Raw genomic sequence first — 17,654 nt, forward strand, 5'->3', positions numbered from 1 at the left:
AGATCTACTGGGTTATTTCGACTAGTTGAGATGGTGTGATGACCAGAGAGTGATGAAGGTGGGGTCTCGGCTTGCGACGGACTGCTAGAGGAGGGCACATTTCCTGCGTCTGCTACCCGCCGTAGCACACGGCGTCTGCGTTCATGTTTGGCTAACTGCGCCGGAGTATCTAATTTGTTGGTTAGCGGATAAAATGCCTTCAGCGCCCTGTGGGCAAGCTCCCCCTAGCCAAAGTTAAGCTCAGCTGCAAAGTAGGAATGCAATCATCCATGCGCACAATTTGAGTTGTAAAAGAATCAGTAGTCCCGAACAACCTAATAGTGCTCACGTAGTCTCCCATCGCATGGAATTTGTATGTGTTCAGATTAAACTTCTTTGCCTTTGTACCGCTGGACTCTGGAGGGGCGTTACTGGTTTCAGACCGTTGAGCAGCCCTTCGTAGGCGAGCCGCTTTCTCCTTGGGCAATTCCGTGGTGTTGACAATAGCACAAGTGTAGTCTCGAAACTTACGTAGCTTCTTAGACAGTTTCTTGAACGTGTCTTCGAGGAAGGTAACGGTAGACTCGGAGTGCATCCGGAGCTTCGCGAGTGCATGCCATTGGGCAAACCGATAAAGTAGAGACTGCACGGCCGCGTCATGGTCGGCGGGGAATAGCCCTTCAAAGGCTGGAATAGCACACTGACAACAGAGGGCATGTCAATAAATCTGATGCAGAAAATAAGTGACCCGAAAAAAACCTGTAAAATGTCTTCGAAGTCACGCGCTGCTAACCGTTTCATCTCGGAGGTATTGTTTGAAAACGTTCGAATCACGCCGTTACCGAATGCTGGTATCTGGCGAAATCTAAATGAAAGTTACCAACTGGTCAGCAGACAATAACGCTCTGTATAAACTCGTACCTGCTGTCGAGGGTCGCGATAAGCTGACTACCCTGGGGAAGGGCATGAAGAAGTCTTAAAAGGTGTGTAAACAACGCCTTCCAGGTGCCCAGTTCGCACTCGTGCATGAAGTCGACCACAAGCATTCTGAACGGGTCGAGGCCGAGGTGTCCGAGCTTATCTACAAAACGATTCTTCCACCAGATATTCTGAATCAGATCGTAAAATTGAAGAGAAGGCGTTCCGCCTACCAGAGTCGGTACCCATGATCCTTCCCCTAGCGCATTTTCTACCTTAGCACCATCTACCGTATTTCCCAATCCATAGATAAAATCACGAGCCTTAACAACATTTGCCCTAGCGTATGCTCGAAGGTTAGTTACACGTCTTTTCATATCTCCCACTAGCCCAAGGAAACTGAACAAGTTTTTCGGCGTAACGCAGCGAGGGCACGGACACAAACCCATGTCCTTGATCGTCGCGATTAAAATCCTGCAAGGCGATGAGTAATTTAACTTCATAAGTTAGTAGAACAACATACTTCTCAGGGTAATCCGCTGAATACGTGAATATTCTGGGAAAGACCCTGCGCAACACACCGTCAGCGCATTTCAAAACAATACCGTGGCGGTATGCGTCAATAAAATCTTCATCCAACAAGATTTCCCAGCATGCTTGAAACAACTCCCTGCGGCAATGAGTTTGGAGAGAAGCAATGCCAGTTTTCGATATACGAGACAAGCCGTTCAGAACGTCTTTCACGCTGTCAGGAAGCTAAATGTGTCAATAGAAGTAGAGATCATGCTATGTTCAATTAAACTTACTGAGGGGAAAAATCCAACAAGATGACATGCGCCTGATTGAGGCGATGAACGTGCGTATTTGGTCAGATTTCCAAAATACAGGTACAGCGGCCAAGCCTTCGCAGTTCCGAAGTTTGCCAGGTGGGTGGCATCAGAAAAAAACATGAGGCCTGCGATGACACGCTCCAGTGAGCAGCCAGGCTGCTTCGGTAGCCTCTGAAGACCGTCCTGAGCCTCCAACCAGGCATCAGATGTGTAGAGTTCGTCATATATCCGCTCCTGGTGGCCGTCCAAAGGGTCTTTCCACAACCGTTGGAAAGGTAGGATATGGAAGGCCCGTGCTTGGACATCTGCAAATGCTGCGCGAATTACGTCAATAAGAGGACGATAATGAAACCCAGAGATGGTATAAGGGCGAGGGCCGTCTTCCCGTGACTTCGTTGGAATGTTGATATTGACGCTCGTTTGAATCCAGTCATCAGGGAAAGTGACTCCTTTCCCGCTCTCCATATCCAACTGTTGCAAGCTGCGCCTGACTGAGAAATTATCAAGGTGCTTTAGGTCGAAATCCCCGGCCAGCATCACCTCCCTGACCAGTTGCGAGACCTTAGTTTCAGATACCAGGTTAGAACCCGAGTTCATCCAGGACATGAGGCGGTATATGGTCATGTTGGGGAATGGGTGAGGCGGCGGCAAGACGTCCGGTGGGGAATCTGTTGTTGGAGTGGCTGATGGGGATGTGCGTGCAAGTAGCGTGGATGGGACGAAGGCATCTGGCTCAAACGAAGGACGCCGAGGGTACAATCTGCAGAGGCTAAACGAGTTGAACGCCGTTTGAAGAGTATCCCTTAGTGTTAGAATAACACGTTGAATTCGTGACCGAGCGGAAAGGGGAGTTGAACCTTCAACCGATGGGACTTGGACGTCACCGTTGTCAGAATGATTGAGGTCATCGCGCAAATGTTCGATATGATCGAGAGGTCTCGGAATTCGTCCCATTGGAGGTCTGGTTGCCTTCCCATTGGAGGTCTGGTTTCCTGTTGGCAATGCATTAATTCGGAAGCGGCCACCTAAGAAGACACCAACCTGAGGTATCGTGATGGTCCATCATGTTTCCAGAATAACTCCCCATCTCAAAATCAGTGTGGTCATTATGTCCCCCATCTGAGTGCTGCAAGTACACGGGACTGGATGCACGGCTTAGCCCATGTGCCATAGACATCGACCTTAGGAGTCTGCGAGGGGCAACCGGCTTCAGAGTCGGGCCGTCCCTCACATGTCGAACAGCTGAGAGTGATGTAGTCGCCGAAGAGTTTGGAAGAAAATTGGAAAGGACAGAATCTTTTGCGCGACCTCGTCTCCTCTCACTCGCAAGAGTGCTGACTCTCTTGAAGAAACGGCAGCTGGCGCGATGTCTACTGAGTCCTCGAAAGTCCGTCGGCCTATCCCAAGGGCAACCCGGAGCATCACAAGAGACCATTAAAAGAAATAAGAAGAAAGCAGTCCATACAATTTCAAAAAGGCGCATATCAAGCTAGCTGACATGAATGTCAGTCACAGTTAGACTCCAACGTTCAAGTTTGTGATCCGAGCTTACATAAATCAAAGCAGACTTTCTATTGGAGCGGAAGACGCCGGATGCAAGCGAGTTAAACAGCACAGGAACGTGACCGGGAAGACTACTAAAGCTTTAGTCCGCTGCAACCGATCTACTTTCACTGCACATCGCTCAAGGTGGTTTTTCCTGTTCCCTGGCCGTGCTCAAGGAACCCAAATACCAAAAGGACAACCGTTTTATGAACTCAAGAACCCCAGCATCTTAATCAAGTTTACCTGGACACTTCTCATAGCTGATGCGGTCTGCACGTGAGTTTTTCTGATTTTGTACGCGCTGGTTTAACTTCAATGGTGTGCAGACTAGCAATGTGTGAGCTTTCCTGGAACTATTTCACGCGTCCTGTGGAACCAACCGAGCCCGCAATACCCGATGACCCCAACACTATAGGCAATAAGCCACAGTGCAAACTCCGCCCGACCAGCGTGCTGGTCTAGTTTTTATGCATCTCGCGTTTGGAGGTTGGGTGGCATCTATGGTTGGCATGAAAGGTGGAATGAATGTAAAGAGGATCTGGCTGACTCCACCACGTCCACAAGGCGGTTTGACCACGTCAACCCGAAAAGCAATCGGGCATCCAAAGCTTGCGACTTTTGAAGGGTTTGGCAGTTTTGGTCTACGGGGCGATGCACTGGACGTGAAAAATTGCTGCCTATCCACTGCAGAACCCGCAAACTGAGCTGACATTGATTGTTACCACGCCGGGGAATAGAAAACAGCAACTTTCGATCACGACGAAAGGCGTTTGTATGGACGGCAAGCCTGTTTCACGCGATGAAGTCTGCACTTCGCTCTCGCAAGTCTTTGGACATAAACCTGAACTCGCGTCTTGGATAAGTGGTCCAATTCTAGACCCACAGGTATGCATACCCCGTCAGTTGACAATCTTATGCTTATCACGTTTCAAATAGAAATCATGATGAAACTCGGGCAGGATGGAGTCTTCGAGCCTGCTGTTAGCCAGTTGCGGCTGGCAGCTTACAACCTATATTGTCTCGACCAGACTGAGGCGATACAGTTAGTGTAGCTTATTTGTGCACGTCATCATACGTGTCCACTAAGAGGTGTGTACGCAAATAAGCAGACCACTTATGAATGCCATGCCGCGTTACTGGTCAAGCTCCAGATTCACGTTCACAGCAAGAGGGCTACCTTGGTCTGGGTGTATTACTTAAATGTATGAACGGCGCATTATCTGGGACCCATGGTCGTGGACCCGCGCATCGCACTTTTAAGTGAACGAGCGATACTACATGCAGCCCAACGCAGGCACTGTCCCATATTGAAGATGAGGTGATGGATCCCCTGATTTCCACTCGACCCACTCAAGCTACCATGGTTGCTAGTTGTGTTACTGTCAACTCATGGCCATCGAGTTCTAGCCTACTGCGATGATGGCTTGCCTGACATTTATTACCACATAGTAAAAAGCCACTTGCCACTTGCCTGCATAGTCATTATATTTCCAGATTCGCATCAAATCCTGTCTGCTATACTATAAGCTGACTCTTCTGCGCATGTGTGGATTGTCATCACTAGTAGCTGCTTGCGATCCTTCAGCGAATTCGATACAACGTGCATCGATGCCCATTGCCCGGCGACAGTGCGGCATTTGCCGCGGTACACTTATTTCTCTTCCATCATGTCCGGTACTCAGTATATCCTTCACATACTATACTCAACAGCCTTGAACTCAATTTCTATGCACTTACTGTGGCAGCGAAAAACAGCCGACGAAGACTGAGCAAGGCTCAAGGCTCAAACTTCCATTCTGCAAGAACTCATTGAGCAACTTCGTTCGGGCAAGCTTATATCTGACGAAGATATTACGAAGTCGCGTAACCTTGCCTGTATACATGGAGAGGGAAAACAGTCTCCCGACAAGGACGGAACTAACATTGGATGGACGGCTGTGTTATGGGGCCGAAAAACGCCTGCAGACCTTGGTGTCAGTGGTGAATGGGAACGAAAAGATCTGGAGCAAAGTGAGTCGCTCCTGCCGTCACACACAGCAGCCAACTGACTGGTCTACCAAGTACGGAAAAAAATCGAGGCAGAGAGTTGAATTCCTTGCTTGGTGAGTATCGTCCAAATGTTTTCAACCTGTACACACAATATACACTGGACCAATATATCCACAGAGAGTACATGTGCGCCTACGCGAACTTCTCCCTTCGCCTACATGCAAGACAAAATCTCGTGCGACTGCTTTCTACTGCGAGCGCATATTCTTATACCTGAATGGACGATCGTATTGTGAATTAACGAGAGAAGCCCAGTGTCAACAAAACGTCTTGCAGCGTACCTTAGAATGTTTTTCCATTTGTATGCTGACCATTCTGGGCAGACTAAGTAAACAAGAGTTTGAATGTACAACAGTCACTCACCGCGTTGGAGGTGCCATTTGCATTGGCATTCTTCTTCTTCCTCTCCCCCGGAGTGGGATTCCCTAATATCGGAACCGAGCCTCCCGTGGTATCATGAACCCCATTTGCGGGAGCTCCTTCAGCAGCAGTCTTTAACGGCTTAGTCGTTAAAGAGTTGGGGAGACCAAAGATCTCGCATATGGTTCTTCTGACGTATTCATCCCCAGCGCTCGCACTCGTCGGTGAACGGCATCCATCCTCTGCCGCCTTCTGCAACGCTCTTTCCCTCACCATAATGAGCCTGAGAATCGTTTCGATGTCAAGCTTTGCAGCCTCTGATAAAGAAGGGAGCGTGGGGCTCTTTGCTAATGTCGAGTATGATGGTATCAGCAGCTGGGCATTAATCTTGAAGTCAGAATAGATCTTGATCTTGTCGATAGGCTGTAGGTCGAGGTTCTCGAGCTGACGGACCACCAGCTTTCGCACTTTGCCAAAGCCTCACCGTGTTGCGAGCCTCAAGATCACGAGCCACCTCTCAAGTGGCTGGTTCTCGTATTCGAAGTCTCTAGGAGGCCACAGATTTCAGTAACGATGTTGGTGGACATCGGGCGAGTGCGCTACGACTCAGTCGGACTCACTCGTCGTAGAACACCCACAGGAAGTGGGGGTTTTGTGAGGCATATCTTCTATCGAGTCCACCAATATTAATTGAAATAAATACATCACCAGTGTGCAATCAATGCGACATCTGTCGTAGAGGCTCAGCTGGTCCAGTCAATGTCTTCTGCAACCCAAGACACAATCGAGCAAGTCCGAGTGATGCTCGCTTGGTTCAAAGATGCTCGAGAACTTCCCCCAACCGTTGGATTGTTCGTGGAATTAGCATTTCAACGAGCCAGGCAAGTTTTTTTTTCATTTCTTCATGATTTTGTAATGCCTCACCAATTTCAGGCACCTTATCGCACTCCAGTCGCGAATTTACGACTGGTGAATACTTTCTCAGGTGTAAATGAAAATATTTGGCGTGCCTACTATGATCGACATCCAAACCTTTTAAAACTAAAACCCTCCATACCTTCGCGATCACCACCTTATCACAGGGCTCTTCCACTCCTACTTCGTTCATCACCATACTCAATTATGTCGAGGACCGTCTGCCAGTCTGTACCTGTTTTCTCCCGGCAAATGCGCTTCCTAATTGGAGCGGGATTCGGAGATATCTGTTCTGTATCTGAGTCGTGTCTGACGTCATCTTCGAATTTCCTCTTGCAAGTCTGACGAGCGCTGGTGGTGCTAACTCGTATGGCCCCTACACGACCGGCTTTGGTTTGCTGACCTCTCGTTAGTATAGCACAATTAAACAAGGCTGCCGTCACTAACCACAGATTTCGGTTCATCAGGTTGCCCAATGCGAACGCCCGCTATGTCATTATTGCTCAACTGCTTGACAGTTTGCAACTGCTCAAGTGCAGTACCTTGATGACGGGTGTGAAACGTACGAGACCTCCTCTTCTCGTTGGCAGGAACATTGATTGATACCGTGACAGAGGATTCGATTTCATGCGACACGTCAGTGTCACCGAGCTGCATACAGGGTTTAGCGCTGGGACTCTCGGTAGGGGATGATGGAAGGGTCGGAAGATTTTTGAAGGACGAAGGAAGGAGGATGGTATCTGTTGGTGAGTTGGTTATAAAAGGGTCTGTGAAAGATGACCATTCTGGTTCCCAGTAAACCGATACGTCGTCGCCGCCGCCACATGTGGAAAATTCGGACAGTCGATCAGCTTGGACATGCGCCATCATGTCTTCGATCCAAGAGGGTTGGGTATTCGCGTAATGGGTACGGTCAGACATGGCCAGCTGTTGTTTATTTGAGAATTCAAAGCTGGCTCTGGTAAGTTCTTATAGTTGTGTTACCAGTGACGGCATATCCACTCACAAATTGTAATTTGTCTGCCTCTAGGTTGAATAAAATTCAGAGCTTGATCAATTTTCAGCGACATTAGCAGCGATTTATTAATATGTAATTTGTAGCTGTTAGCCTAATATGACACAACTCAGCCCGCATATACCAAAATTGGTAATCGTAATAATGGAACACTCATAGGCATGACACGCGCTGCCCTCACCAAACCCCTGTTCTATTGCATTCTATAATCGCTCAGATCTACGACTTCGTCGGGTAGCAAAAGAACCAGCTAGAGAGACACGGAGAGAACTGATTCTGGAGTGGTGCTGGGGTCTACGACTAGTACCAGCGGGACTCTGTAACACAGCCTCGTCCATGGCCGCCTCATGTGAACCATCCTTTTGAAGGACAAACCGAGCCCGAGTGTTTTCGCGTTACCCTCCAGGTTGCACTACTATTTGCATCGTGAGGGCAAGGACGGCTACAGTGGGGTGTTGTGCGTTGGGGGGCACGGAGAGGCACGGTCACGGTTGCATGTGAGTAACTAGACTAGTGGGTCGATGGTGATGCTTATTTACAGTAGTAATCATAGTAGGTGATTGCGGCTATGCCACGATGCCGTGACTCAGATATGTCAGGCAGCCTATTTGAATACCCTAGTCACTGTGTGACTGGTCTTTCACTGCCAAATATTCGCGTTAGGATTGGGACACCGCGGCTCTTGTCCAGACTTGTTCTCATTGTGCTAAGCTGGGTAACTAATTGAGAAAGGTCAGCATCACGATAACAGTGTCCTACTAATCAGAGAACCGATGACTTGGACTCGGAGTCCTCAAGGCCAAGCACAGGCTAGTCATAGACGAGTCATGGCACTACCCAATTAAGGTTTGGGTCCTGAAATCGAGTGGGCCCTCTGGTGCGGGATGGCGCACAGCCTGAGGATACCATGACCCTTCTGTGTACCCTCGCCGTACAGGAATCGCGACATCATGATGTATGAGCAGCGGTCCAATCGTTGTCTATTCACGAGATCCTCTTCCCAGGGTTTGCCAGTGCTTCTATGTCATCACACGAGCCAGTAAGTGTTCAATCTCCGCATATGCCAAATTTGGCAATCACTAATATCCCAACATCGTACTAGTTCCTGCCCGATGTGAATATTGAATTCCCAGAACAGCAGAGAAAAGGAAATAAGACGGTCTTTGAAAGTCCGAATGGTTTATTTATCGCTTTCTGGTGAACTCCCCCAGACAACCCACCTTCCGAGTTTACGCTGAAACATGAATGTGTGTGCTCCTCCTCCATGCGAAACTTCGTGTATCACACCACTATCTACATCACCTCAACGTCCTTACGGTCTCAGCAATGCTGGTCGTAATCTAAGTCCTGCTCCAAATTCTCCCTTGTCATCAAGAGGTAAAACCACTCGTAACATGGTGTAAATGTATTTATATACCAGTGACAGCGACGACGAGCACAGTCTCAGAGACAGATCCCGAGGATAGCTTCCCTTCGACCCCTGATTCCAAATATTCAGGCGGCGCACATTACCCTTTCATTGGCACCTCTCGTGGAGCCGAATCGCATCAAGCGAAGCATCACAGCAACAACAACCATCATTTTTTTCATCCTTTACGCCAGCCTCCCTGCTTCCAAGATATTCATACTTTTGATAGCCAACTAGGCAGACCGCAGGCTGATTACAACAATCAATTGGGAGCTCCGGACAGCAAGGTAGGCACCTCTAAATTTAAGTCATACATAACTCTCATTATATGCATTGAATTCCTAGAGCAATGATGTATTTCTAAATTTTATGGATGAGCTTAGCCCTGCATCCTGCCGCTATATCGTTCATTACAAGGAAGCTGTTCGTGAACGCCAACGTATGCGCCTCTTCACAACGTACTGGGAGCTCGAGGAAACGAATAGGCTGCGCACTCTCCTTACATCTCTTTATGCCAAAGCAGACTTGGAGTTCCGTAGAACAGAACGAGAAACACAAGGGCTATTGAAAGCACTTGTCACGAAGCAGACGCTTTCCCGTACTACGGCAGATGTCGAGTATCTCACTGCAACTCGTCAATGCAACAAGACATCTCTTCGGGAGACTGATGCTCAGCTTGATCTTTTACAAGATCATCTCAAGCTGAAGCAGTCGATCCGCAACTTGGGCGATACATCAAATTGTGCTGCCAACGGCCCAATGGTCACTGATGTCTAGTTTGGTTTCGTAGAGTTCTGACATTTTGCAATGACGTATTTCCTGGCAGAGTGTTCAGATCAAGATACTTGCCCATTCACACTTATATTTACATCATGTATTTCTCCACAGCATCAAGTTCGTGTCTCGCTGTTTACGTTACGTGTCCTGTGATCAATGTTCTTTTACATCTATGAAATTGTTATACTTATTGTGTCTCAAAGCCGCCATGGGTTCAAACGGATACCTACAGACTTAAAGCAAGGATGACATTAATGATGGCACCTTGTTTCGCAAGGTAATGTCCACGTCGTCACGCGTCGCAGCCAGTGATGGTATTGGTTTAGAACTCCGCCACGGCAGCGCTCGGCTGGCTGTCACCCAGCGTGACTTTGTCCGCTTTCAACAAAAATCGATAAGTAACAATGATTTAAGTTGTAAATTAAATGAGATATTTAGGTACAACTTATGGGGGTGACGACTCAGCCGCGAGGCATATATCATGATGCGATCCCCGGAGCGGATTCCAGCCTAGTGGCGTTACCGAGGGACGAGGTAGTGTACGTATTTGAATTACGTTGGGAGGTAAGGGAGAAATGTTGCAAAATTTTCAAACCGGTTCAGCACACTCGAACCTTAGTCTCCGTTTCAGATGAGTCGTTGTTGACTAATTGGGGTTTGGGAAAAGAGGGTGCGAAGGGTTTAATTACTACAACGCTGCACTTTCCCTGCCAAGTGCACGTAAATGCACTTCTTGAAACCCGGTCTCAACCGGCATCAATCAGCAGACCAGCGGCTTTCAACACGTGTAGCCTGTACGTGTCTTTCCAGAGTTGAATATTGAACTTTGTTCCATAGTTCGTACCTTGTCATCGCTCCTATTAGAAGCATATGTCTGATGCCTTATTTGGTCTATGATTGTAATTGTCGGTTACAGTCGGTAACATTAAGTCTTATTACCTTATTAGGAAATTGATTTGATGTATACTTCCCCGAATATTATCCTTCGCTCAAAGGTCGAATGGTTTGTTCTGCTCCCAATCACCCTATCAGATTCCAGGCGTGTGCCTCATGTAACTTGCTGCATATGATTTTACGTGTGTCGAGAATTGATGCCTTTCCTATCGTAGTTGCTTCGCATCCGAGTCGCTGGTGGTACTAGTAAGTCATACTTTCCGACTTACTCAAAACTGGCTCACGCCGTTTTGATTTAACTCATTTTCTGACCACTTGATTATGAAGCCATTTGCTAGCATTGGCCAACCGCTGGCTGGCAATACATACCCCAATCATGATGACTCTGACTCAGACATGCTACGAAATGCAGGATTCGACCCTACTGCGATGTCGTTGCAACTTGGCCCTTCCTTGTCGCAACATGCGCACAGTCACCAGCATGCAGGAGCTGTTCAGCCGCATGCGTCTGGTTCTGCTCCCCAGCCGAGTCATTGGCTTCCCCCCGCCGATGTCCCTATCTACCATGACCATAATGACGCCTATTCTGAACACCGCTATGATCCATCCACCAATCCATACCTGCAGGGAATGCCAGTGATGCCGACGCCATCGCCATGGCACATTCCAAGCTACCCTCAGGTCCATACACCCCCATCCCTCTTTGATAACCAACTGCTGCCTGCCAACCCGCAGTTCTACGAAAATTTTAGTTCCTCATCTGCAGGCAATCTGGCGCTTGATGACGATATATCATCTGTGCCACAGTTACCTCCGAACCAAGGAATCGCTCTTGACATCCCATACCCTTCCTTCAATCCCATACACGATCCGTTTAACCTAGAGGCTCCCACGTATATGTCCCCTCCGGATGTGAATAACTCTGTGTCTCAGATGCATGATAATATCGTGCACATCGAACCTACTCAAATCACGCCTTCCAAGATCGTCTCTGTCACACCACGCTATCCTATAAACCTCAATGCTTTCATCCCAGAATTTACTCAACCGGTCCTTTCTAAGGACAGGGACGTGTTGTTACCACCGAATACCGACGACGAGCCTATGCGAAACTCCATCGAGAATGCGACGATGCCCAAAGAAGACAGAACCTTCCTTTTCTACGGGGGGCCGAATGACCGACGAGGAAGGAGGGGAAACGTAAGTGATTCCGGTTTTCAAATACCTATTGACTGACAAAATTCTAGCGTGGGGCCAGATATATGGCGCAAGCTCATCTCATATACAACGATAAAAACAGGGACCACAGGCATATCGTAAGGTCTGCAAAGACAGAAATCACCAAACATGCCATTAATGTCAGTTCGTTGTCGGATGAGGCGGACAGACTTGAGTTAGTTGAAAGTAAGCTGACACGAGCAGCTACACAAGTCATGAAGGGTAAGCCTTGCCTCTTTCTTGACTGATGTCTCGTTTATGCGTCGATAGCGCAAGGAGCCGAATGGGCGTCGCACAATCTGGGGACGTTATATTTGACTTTATCCGAAACGTGCAGAAGCATCATGCAGTGCTGCAGGAAACACGCCTGCAATCTCGTCGTGGATGGTTTCAGTTTACGTCTTCCTATATGGTCTGAAGGTTCCGAACGTGAGCACCAGGAAGTTGTCATTGCACACCTCCTCGACGATCGGGTTTTCCCCCCAAATTTTGTCATGAGACTGGGCACAGACAACCTGTGGTATTTCCTTGAAAATGAGGTAGTTCTGAACGTCATTTTAGACACTGCTCAGGAGCTCAAACTCTTCCGGTACCTGGAGGATCTTAATAGTCTCGCTTGCGCTGCTGCTGCTGCAGTTTGCTGTGGCTTGGAGAGGGTGAGGGGCAGAATATCCTCTGATGCCGAATTTTCGGGCGCAGCTTTCAAAGACTTGTATACGAGACTGATGAATTACATTAAGGAGACGATCGAGAAGTCCCCTGTTTTGCGGAAGCGATGGGAGGACTTCAAGAAGGCTATTATGGCTAGATTGGCTCAATTGGCTCAGTGATTGCTGTCTTTGACCTTTGATTTTGACTTCTGCAGTTGTATTCATACGTCTGTCTCGAAATATTTCACACATCTGTTACTCAGTACCGTACTACATGACCAATGTTCGATATCTTAGTTATTCTCGAACCTGATTACACGTCTACATCAACCTCGGCATACGTACTATTACCTTGCACGCCCACCACCGTGACTGACGTCACTGACCGACAAGCATGAGTCAGCACGCAGTCGCACACTGCCAAATACTACCAGACTGCGGACTTTCCTAACTCAAATTTCCTACGCCCGGCAAGTTTCCATTCTTGACTCGTGTATCACAACTCGAGCATGTTCACATCTATCGTAATCGAGGCTGTTGTTTGAAGGTATGAAGAACGGTCCATTCGGTTCGTGCTCGGATGAAATGACGCTGCTATCTGACTTATTGGAAATCAAATTTGTCAGGAAATGGCACTCACTTTTGGTCAGACCATCATGCATCATCGCATGTACACAACATTGTTCTGCAAATTCGGCTCTACTTATTCCATTCCATTCGGCACTATTTGAGCCTGCAGATAGTCACCCATTCACCTTATAAGGAAGATTCACGTTCCAGGCGCGTTCAGGGACGCGTTGGAGAAACGTGTTACACTGTACAGGAAGGCCCTTGCCGACTGTCTATTTCACATGCCGTGCTCTCCGGAAGCGCGATAGCAAAGGTTATCACTTCATCTGTCGCGTGACATGAAATTGTGGTAAGTGCAACACAGCTTAAGGACCAGAAGACATGCGCTCATGCTTTCCTGTTGGCAGAAAAACCTAAAGGGAGACGGTGTTTGCATCTGCGAGGTTACGAACTGACATTAGATCCAGACTACACAGTTCATGCCAGCAGTCCTCATACTAAACCCTCGCAGCTTTCCACAAATGCGTACATCGCCCTACAGCCGATTTCAACCTGTCACGAGATGCGCTTCCTCGGAGATGTACAAATTTTTGTCTCGTGCTGTCTAGCATGTGGAAGGAAAGTAATCTATCTTCTATGCCCAGGCTTTTCAGTAACCAAGCCAATCAGCAGGTTCAAATACCGCGAATCACGAGACACATTTTGACTTTCTCCTTCATGTGGCGATGTGTCTTCTCTCCATCTCTAGCGGCGATGTCATAGGATATGACTACACACGACCGAAATGCGAACGGGGATCTGATACATTACGGTATCAATTGTGACAGGGTGACTCATTGAAGCCGCTCGAGCCAAGAGATGTGCGATCGAAAAGTTCATGGCATCAACCTGATTCCAAACCACCGTGTTCTTAATCACTCACCAATCCAATCCAATCGCTACTCTTAGCCTCGTTTGACCTGATTCTGGTAGCTTTTACCTTCTGGGTATTCTTGTAGTAAGTATCATTATCATCTACGTCATCCGCTGGAATTGCAAATACACTCTAACCTTGCATTGGGCGCAAGGGTTCCAGGAAACGTGGCTACATTCGTTTGCGGGGTGTATGATCTAAGCAATGTATCATCTATAACTGGAACAACGCTTTTGTAAGTGGTATTTTTATGTAGCCGTACTTTGGAGACTCTAAACCATTTTGAGGATATGATAACGGCCTATACAGATTCTCGCCATCACAACAGCCCGCGATGCATGCACAGATGGTGACTTATCTACCGCCGAAGACCTAGTACTCACGCAAGATATCAACAGGAATGTGAACGACCACACTTCCTACGCCCATCGCTCATCCGTGACGGCTCGACAAAACGACTGGGACAACGCTCTGCAGGATGCAATCAAGGTGAGTTATATGCACTGATCATGGCCCCCTTACGAAAGGCTGACTCGACGGCGACATATTGCCCTCTGCGGAAAAGGCCGCGTCCCGGATGGGAGGGCAGCATTTGATGTCGCATCACTGTACACAGACCAAGATTCGTAAATCCTCTATTCACTGCTCTTGATCAAAGTATGTTACATTTGCCTCACATATTACCCTTTGCTTCATCGCGTATCTCAGGCTATCGCCCTCTTCAATGCAGGTCAACATGGCGAGGCAAGCCTGCTCTTCAAAGACCTTGCTGCTGGTTGTCCGAATGCCGATACTCTTGGGTGCTGTGTCGTGCAAGTAAGTATCATCCACACTTGGTCATCGACGCTGATATCTGCAACTCGCACATCAGGCATATCTGCGTGTTCAACTCGGAATCGAGGCCTTGGATGGCACACGTCATGAAGAAGCCGCTGGCCATTTTACTGCCGCTCTCAACTCAAGCGCGCTTTTATCGAGTTCACCTATTCATTATATGTACGAGGACTTGGTAGTGGTACGTGGATACACATCCGAAATTCTTTTTATAACCGAGTCCCTTGTCCAGCTCTTCGGTTCGAATCTCAAATCAATGTGGCTCACTGCACACCAGAAACTTTGTCATGCACTCCTTCGGGCAGGTAAACTTCAAGATTCCGTCAAATCATACCGATTCACATGGACAATATCGATGAAGCAACGAAGGCCGGCTGCCTTGAATGGTCCAACGGCAAGTTTAACATGTCATCCTCACCCGTCCACACCTATCTCTCTTACCACAACATCAACATTTCACGCAATCCGACACGATTAGTCTATTCCGTTATCACTAGACTCCTCCGTCAAACTAGTGAGATATTTTATAAAGTCGTATGTCGTCAATATTTCCCTAAAAAGGCATCGTATTAACGTTATTATTTAGCGATTCCCTAAATAGGATTATGCGTTTATAGGCTAGTCGCAGGAGGTGGGATCCCGACCACTATATAAGATGAGCTGGGATAGAACCAAGCTCATCTCGCACCTTTCCCTTCTTCGAGAAACTTCCTTCTGATTCGCTTTATCTTTTCTTCATACCCATGGAGCACATGGAGCACCAAGAGGACGAAGGCAGCACGGCACAATTGAACTCGGAGGGCCAGCAGGGCGAGCCCAGCCAAGAGTTCACGGCGGCAGCGGCGGCATCTCTACAGGCTCGACAAAGGCGCAGAATTGCTCAATTGGAGGAAAAGTTGGAGGTTCTCGAGGCGGGGCGTGCATTAAAAGAAAGGTATAGTCACTTATTCCACCCATGAAGTCGGCTTTACTCATCATCGATCAGGCAATCGAACCAATATATGGCTCAAGGAAGGGCGATCCGGCGTGTGGTCTCTTTGTTCGACAACGTTGAGGATCTCGTCACCGAAAATGACCGAAGATACGAGCTGACTGGTGGTGATGAGGAAGTCAATGTAGAGTAATTCGTTCTCCCTTCAAGTCAGTCTGCGATTGCTAAACATGCGCTTGTTTATATAGCCAAGATCGACTGCAGGTAGGGTACGTCACTCTCACCAATACCCTGCCATGGTTCCATAAAAAGGCCGTAGAGATGGAGTATGACGAGTATGTCCACATGATTAAAATGGTTGGTTTTCTACGTGTTGATGATAGGCTTTGTCACATTCCTGATTTTTCTTTAGCTTCGGCAGGGGGCTGACGGCGCCCGAGGTGACGATACCTCGAAACTCAAGACACTCGTTTCCGAATGGGTAAACCAAGAATTCAAGCCAGAACCCCCTGTCGACCCCGACGACAAGCATTCACGTGGGTTCATCAACGATGCATGTGGTAGGTTGCTCTGCCCAGCAGAAATTGACTGGAACGACCCAATGTAAGTAGTATGCTCGGCATGCTGCGAAAAGACGCTGATTGTTCAGCAGCGCAAGGGCAGGTATTCGAGATCGCACTGATGGCCATATTGTGACGGATCTGTCCTTCCCGGCATTTCTATATGACAAGTACACCACCAACCCGGACGATCTGGAGGAGGGGCTTTTTAAAGGCAAAATTCTTCTTCAGGTTTGTCGCACCCGAGTAACCTTACAGTGATCTCACAAGTTTTGGCAGGCTTACAAAGCTGTATTCACGTCGCCTTCCTCCGCAAAGGTCATCGAGGGCGATGGTGATGGGGCCGATGTCATCCAAAACAACAGACTCGCTAAGAAATCCGCTGCTGGTGTCAAAGTCAAGAAACACGTAGCGCAGATCATCAAGATGAGAAAAGTTACTCCTCGGTCTATCGCCTACATTTCGTGCCAGGTAAATTCATTTGGCAAGATTCATGATAGAGATGATGACCAAATTTTCAGGTTCGATTCACACTCTCTTCTGTCACTTCGTGGCGGTCCGTTGATGGGGATTTTGATTACGTTCAATTTTGGCGCACTATCGTAGACTTCTTCGAACGGGCCCCTGGTCGAGAAGCCCATCGTAGGGTCGACAGACTCCTGGAGTGGTGGACGAGGTGCGTTAGGTACCGCTCCCGCTGTCCCAATAAGACTCACTTGTCCTCTGTTCAGGAAAGTTTTTGGAAGGAACTACCGTGACGACATCAGTACTGCAGCAAAGGAAAACATGTCTGTCAATGCCCTTGCAAGGCAGAGAGCACAGCGTGACGACCTCACTTTTGATTCACCCTGAACTCTGTCGCTCGCTTACAATTGTAGTGTGCTAGTACATACTATTATTCTCTATCAATATAATATCATAATAATTGTTTTTTGTGGAACGAACGCATGGAACATCATAAGTATATGAGCACCAGATCGTGGATACGTTCGATGGGCTGGATCCAGAACATACAGCGTGATCATTCCCGTGTCTGTATTTTTTAGTATTCATGCTAATATCAAACTTCTAGCACCGAATTGCAGATGCGCCCGCGTACGTTCGATGAGCTGGATCCGGTAAGTACAGCGTGACCATGTCTATGTCTGTATTTCAGAGCACCCACCTCAATAGCACAATTCTGGCACCAGTTCGCGGATACGCCTACGTACGTTCGATGAGCTGGATCCAGTAAGTACAGCGCGATCATTCCCGTGTCTGTATTTTTTAGTATTCATACTAATATCAA

At 47.9% G+C, this 17,654-nt stretch overlaps 4 protein-coding genes across 4 annotated transcripts; 3 read left to right on the forward strand and 1 right to left on the reverse strand.

The window, feature by feature from the left end:
• Positions 1–3,229: 3,229 nt before the first annotated feature.
• Positions 3,230–4,494, forward strand: F5147DRAFT_717822 (uncharacterized protein; the record flags this gene model as incomplete). Its single annotated transcript, XM_041438672.1, has 6 exons — positions 3,230–3,241; positions 3,340–3,548; positions 3,599–3,641; positions 3,722–3,934; positions 3,963–4,157; positions 4,209–4,494. Coding segments are annotated over 5 exons (672 nt in total), but the record flags the coding sequence as incomplete, so codon positions are not given.
• Positions 4,495–5,645: 1,151 nt separating this feature from the next.
• On the reverse strand, positions 5,646–6,158 carry F5147DRAFT_584406 (uncharacterized protein; the record flags this gene model as incomplete). Its single annotated transcript, XM_041431790.1, has 1 exon — positions 5,646–6,158. A coding segment is annotated over one exon (513 nt), but the record flags the coding sequence as incomplete, so codon positions are not given.
• Positions 6,159–8,632: 2,474 nt separating this feature from the next.
• Positions 8,633–12,738, forward strand: F5147DRAFT_656804 (uncharacterized protein; the record flags this gene model as incomplete). Its single annotated transcript, XM_041434158.1, has 10 exons — positions 8,633–8,650; positions 8,714–8,789; positions 8,823–8,858; positions 9,032–9,306; positions 9,365–9,781; positions 10,235–10,335; positions 10,906–10,936; positions 11,018–11,890; positions 11,938–12,094; positions 12,179–12,738. The coding sequence occupies 10 exons, from the start codon at positions 8,633–8,635 to the stop codon at positions 12,736–12,738; spliced, it is 2,544 nt and encodes an 847-aa protein (XP_041287952.1).
• Positions 12,739–15,508: 2,770 nt separating this feature from the next.
• On the forward strand, positions 15,509–17,306 carry F5147DRAFT_717834 (uncharacterized protein). Its single transcript, XM_041438673.1, has 8 exons — positions 15,509–15,809; positions 15,861–15,995; positions 16,055–16,163; positions 16,219–16,409; positions 16,459–16,597; positions 16,646–16,837; positions 16,888–17,042; positions 17,098–17,306. The coding sequence occupies exons 1-8, from the start codon at positions 15,619–15,621 to the stop codon at positions 17,216–17,218; spliced, it is 1,233 nt and encodes a 410-aa protein (XP_041287953.1). The 5' UTR covers positions 15,509–15,618; the 3' UTR covers positions 17,219–17,306.
• Positions 17,307–17,654: the final 348 nt, after the last annotated feature.

This window comes from Suillus discolor, assembly GCF_016758755.1.
Source record: "Suillus discolor strain FC423 chromosome Unknown F5147scaffold_73, whole genome shotgun sequence".
NCBI lineage: Eukaryota > Fungi > Basidiomycota > Agaricomycetes > Boletales > Suillaceae > Suillus > Suillus discolor.

What these genes read in the sequence shown, in the direction of transcription:
- F5147DRAFT_717834 (XM_041438673.1), top strand. Translation starts at nt 15,619, where the DNA reads ATGGAGCACATGGAGCACCAAGAGGACGAAGGCAGCACGGCACAATTG. An exon ending in ATGTCCACATGATTAAAATG is followed by an intron (nt 16,164 to 16,218) that starts GTTGGTTTTCTA and finishes ATTTTTCTTTAG; the next exon opens with CTTCGGCAGGGGGCTGACGG. An exon ending in AAGGCAAAATTCTTCTTCAG is followed by an intron (nt 16,598 to 16,645) that starts GTTTGTCGCACC and finishes AAGTTTTGGCAG; the next exon opens with GCTTACAAAGCTGTATTCAC.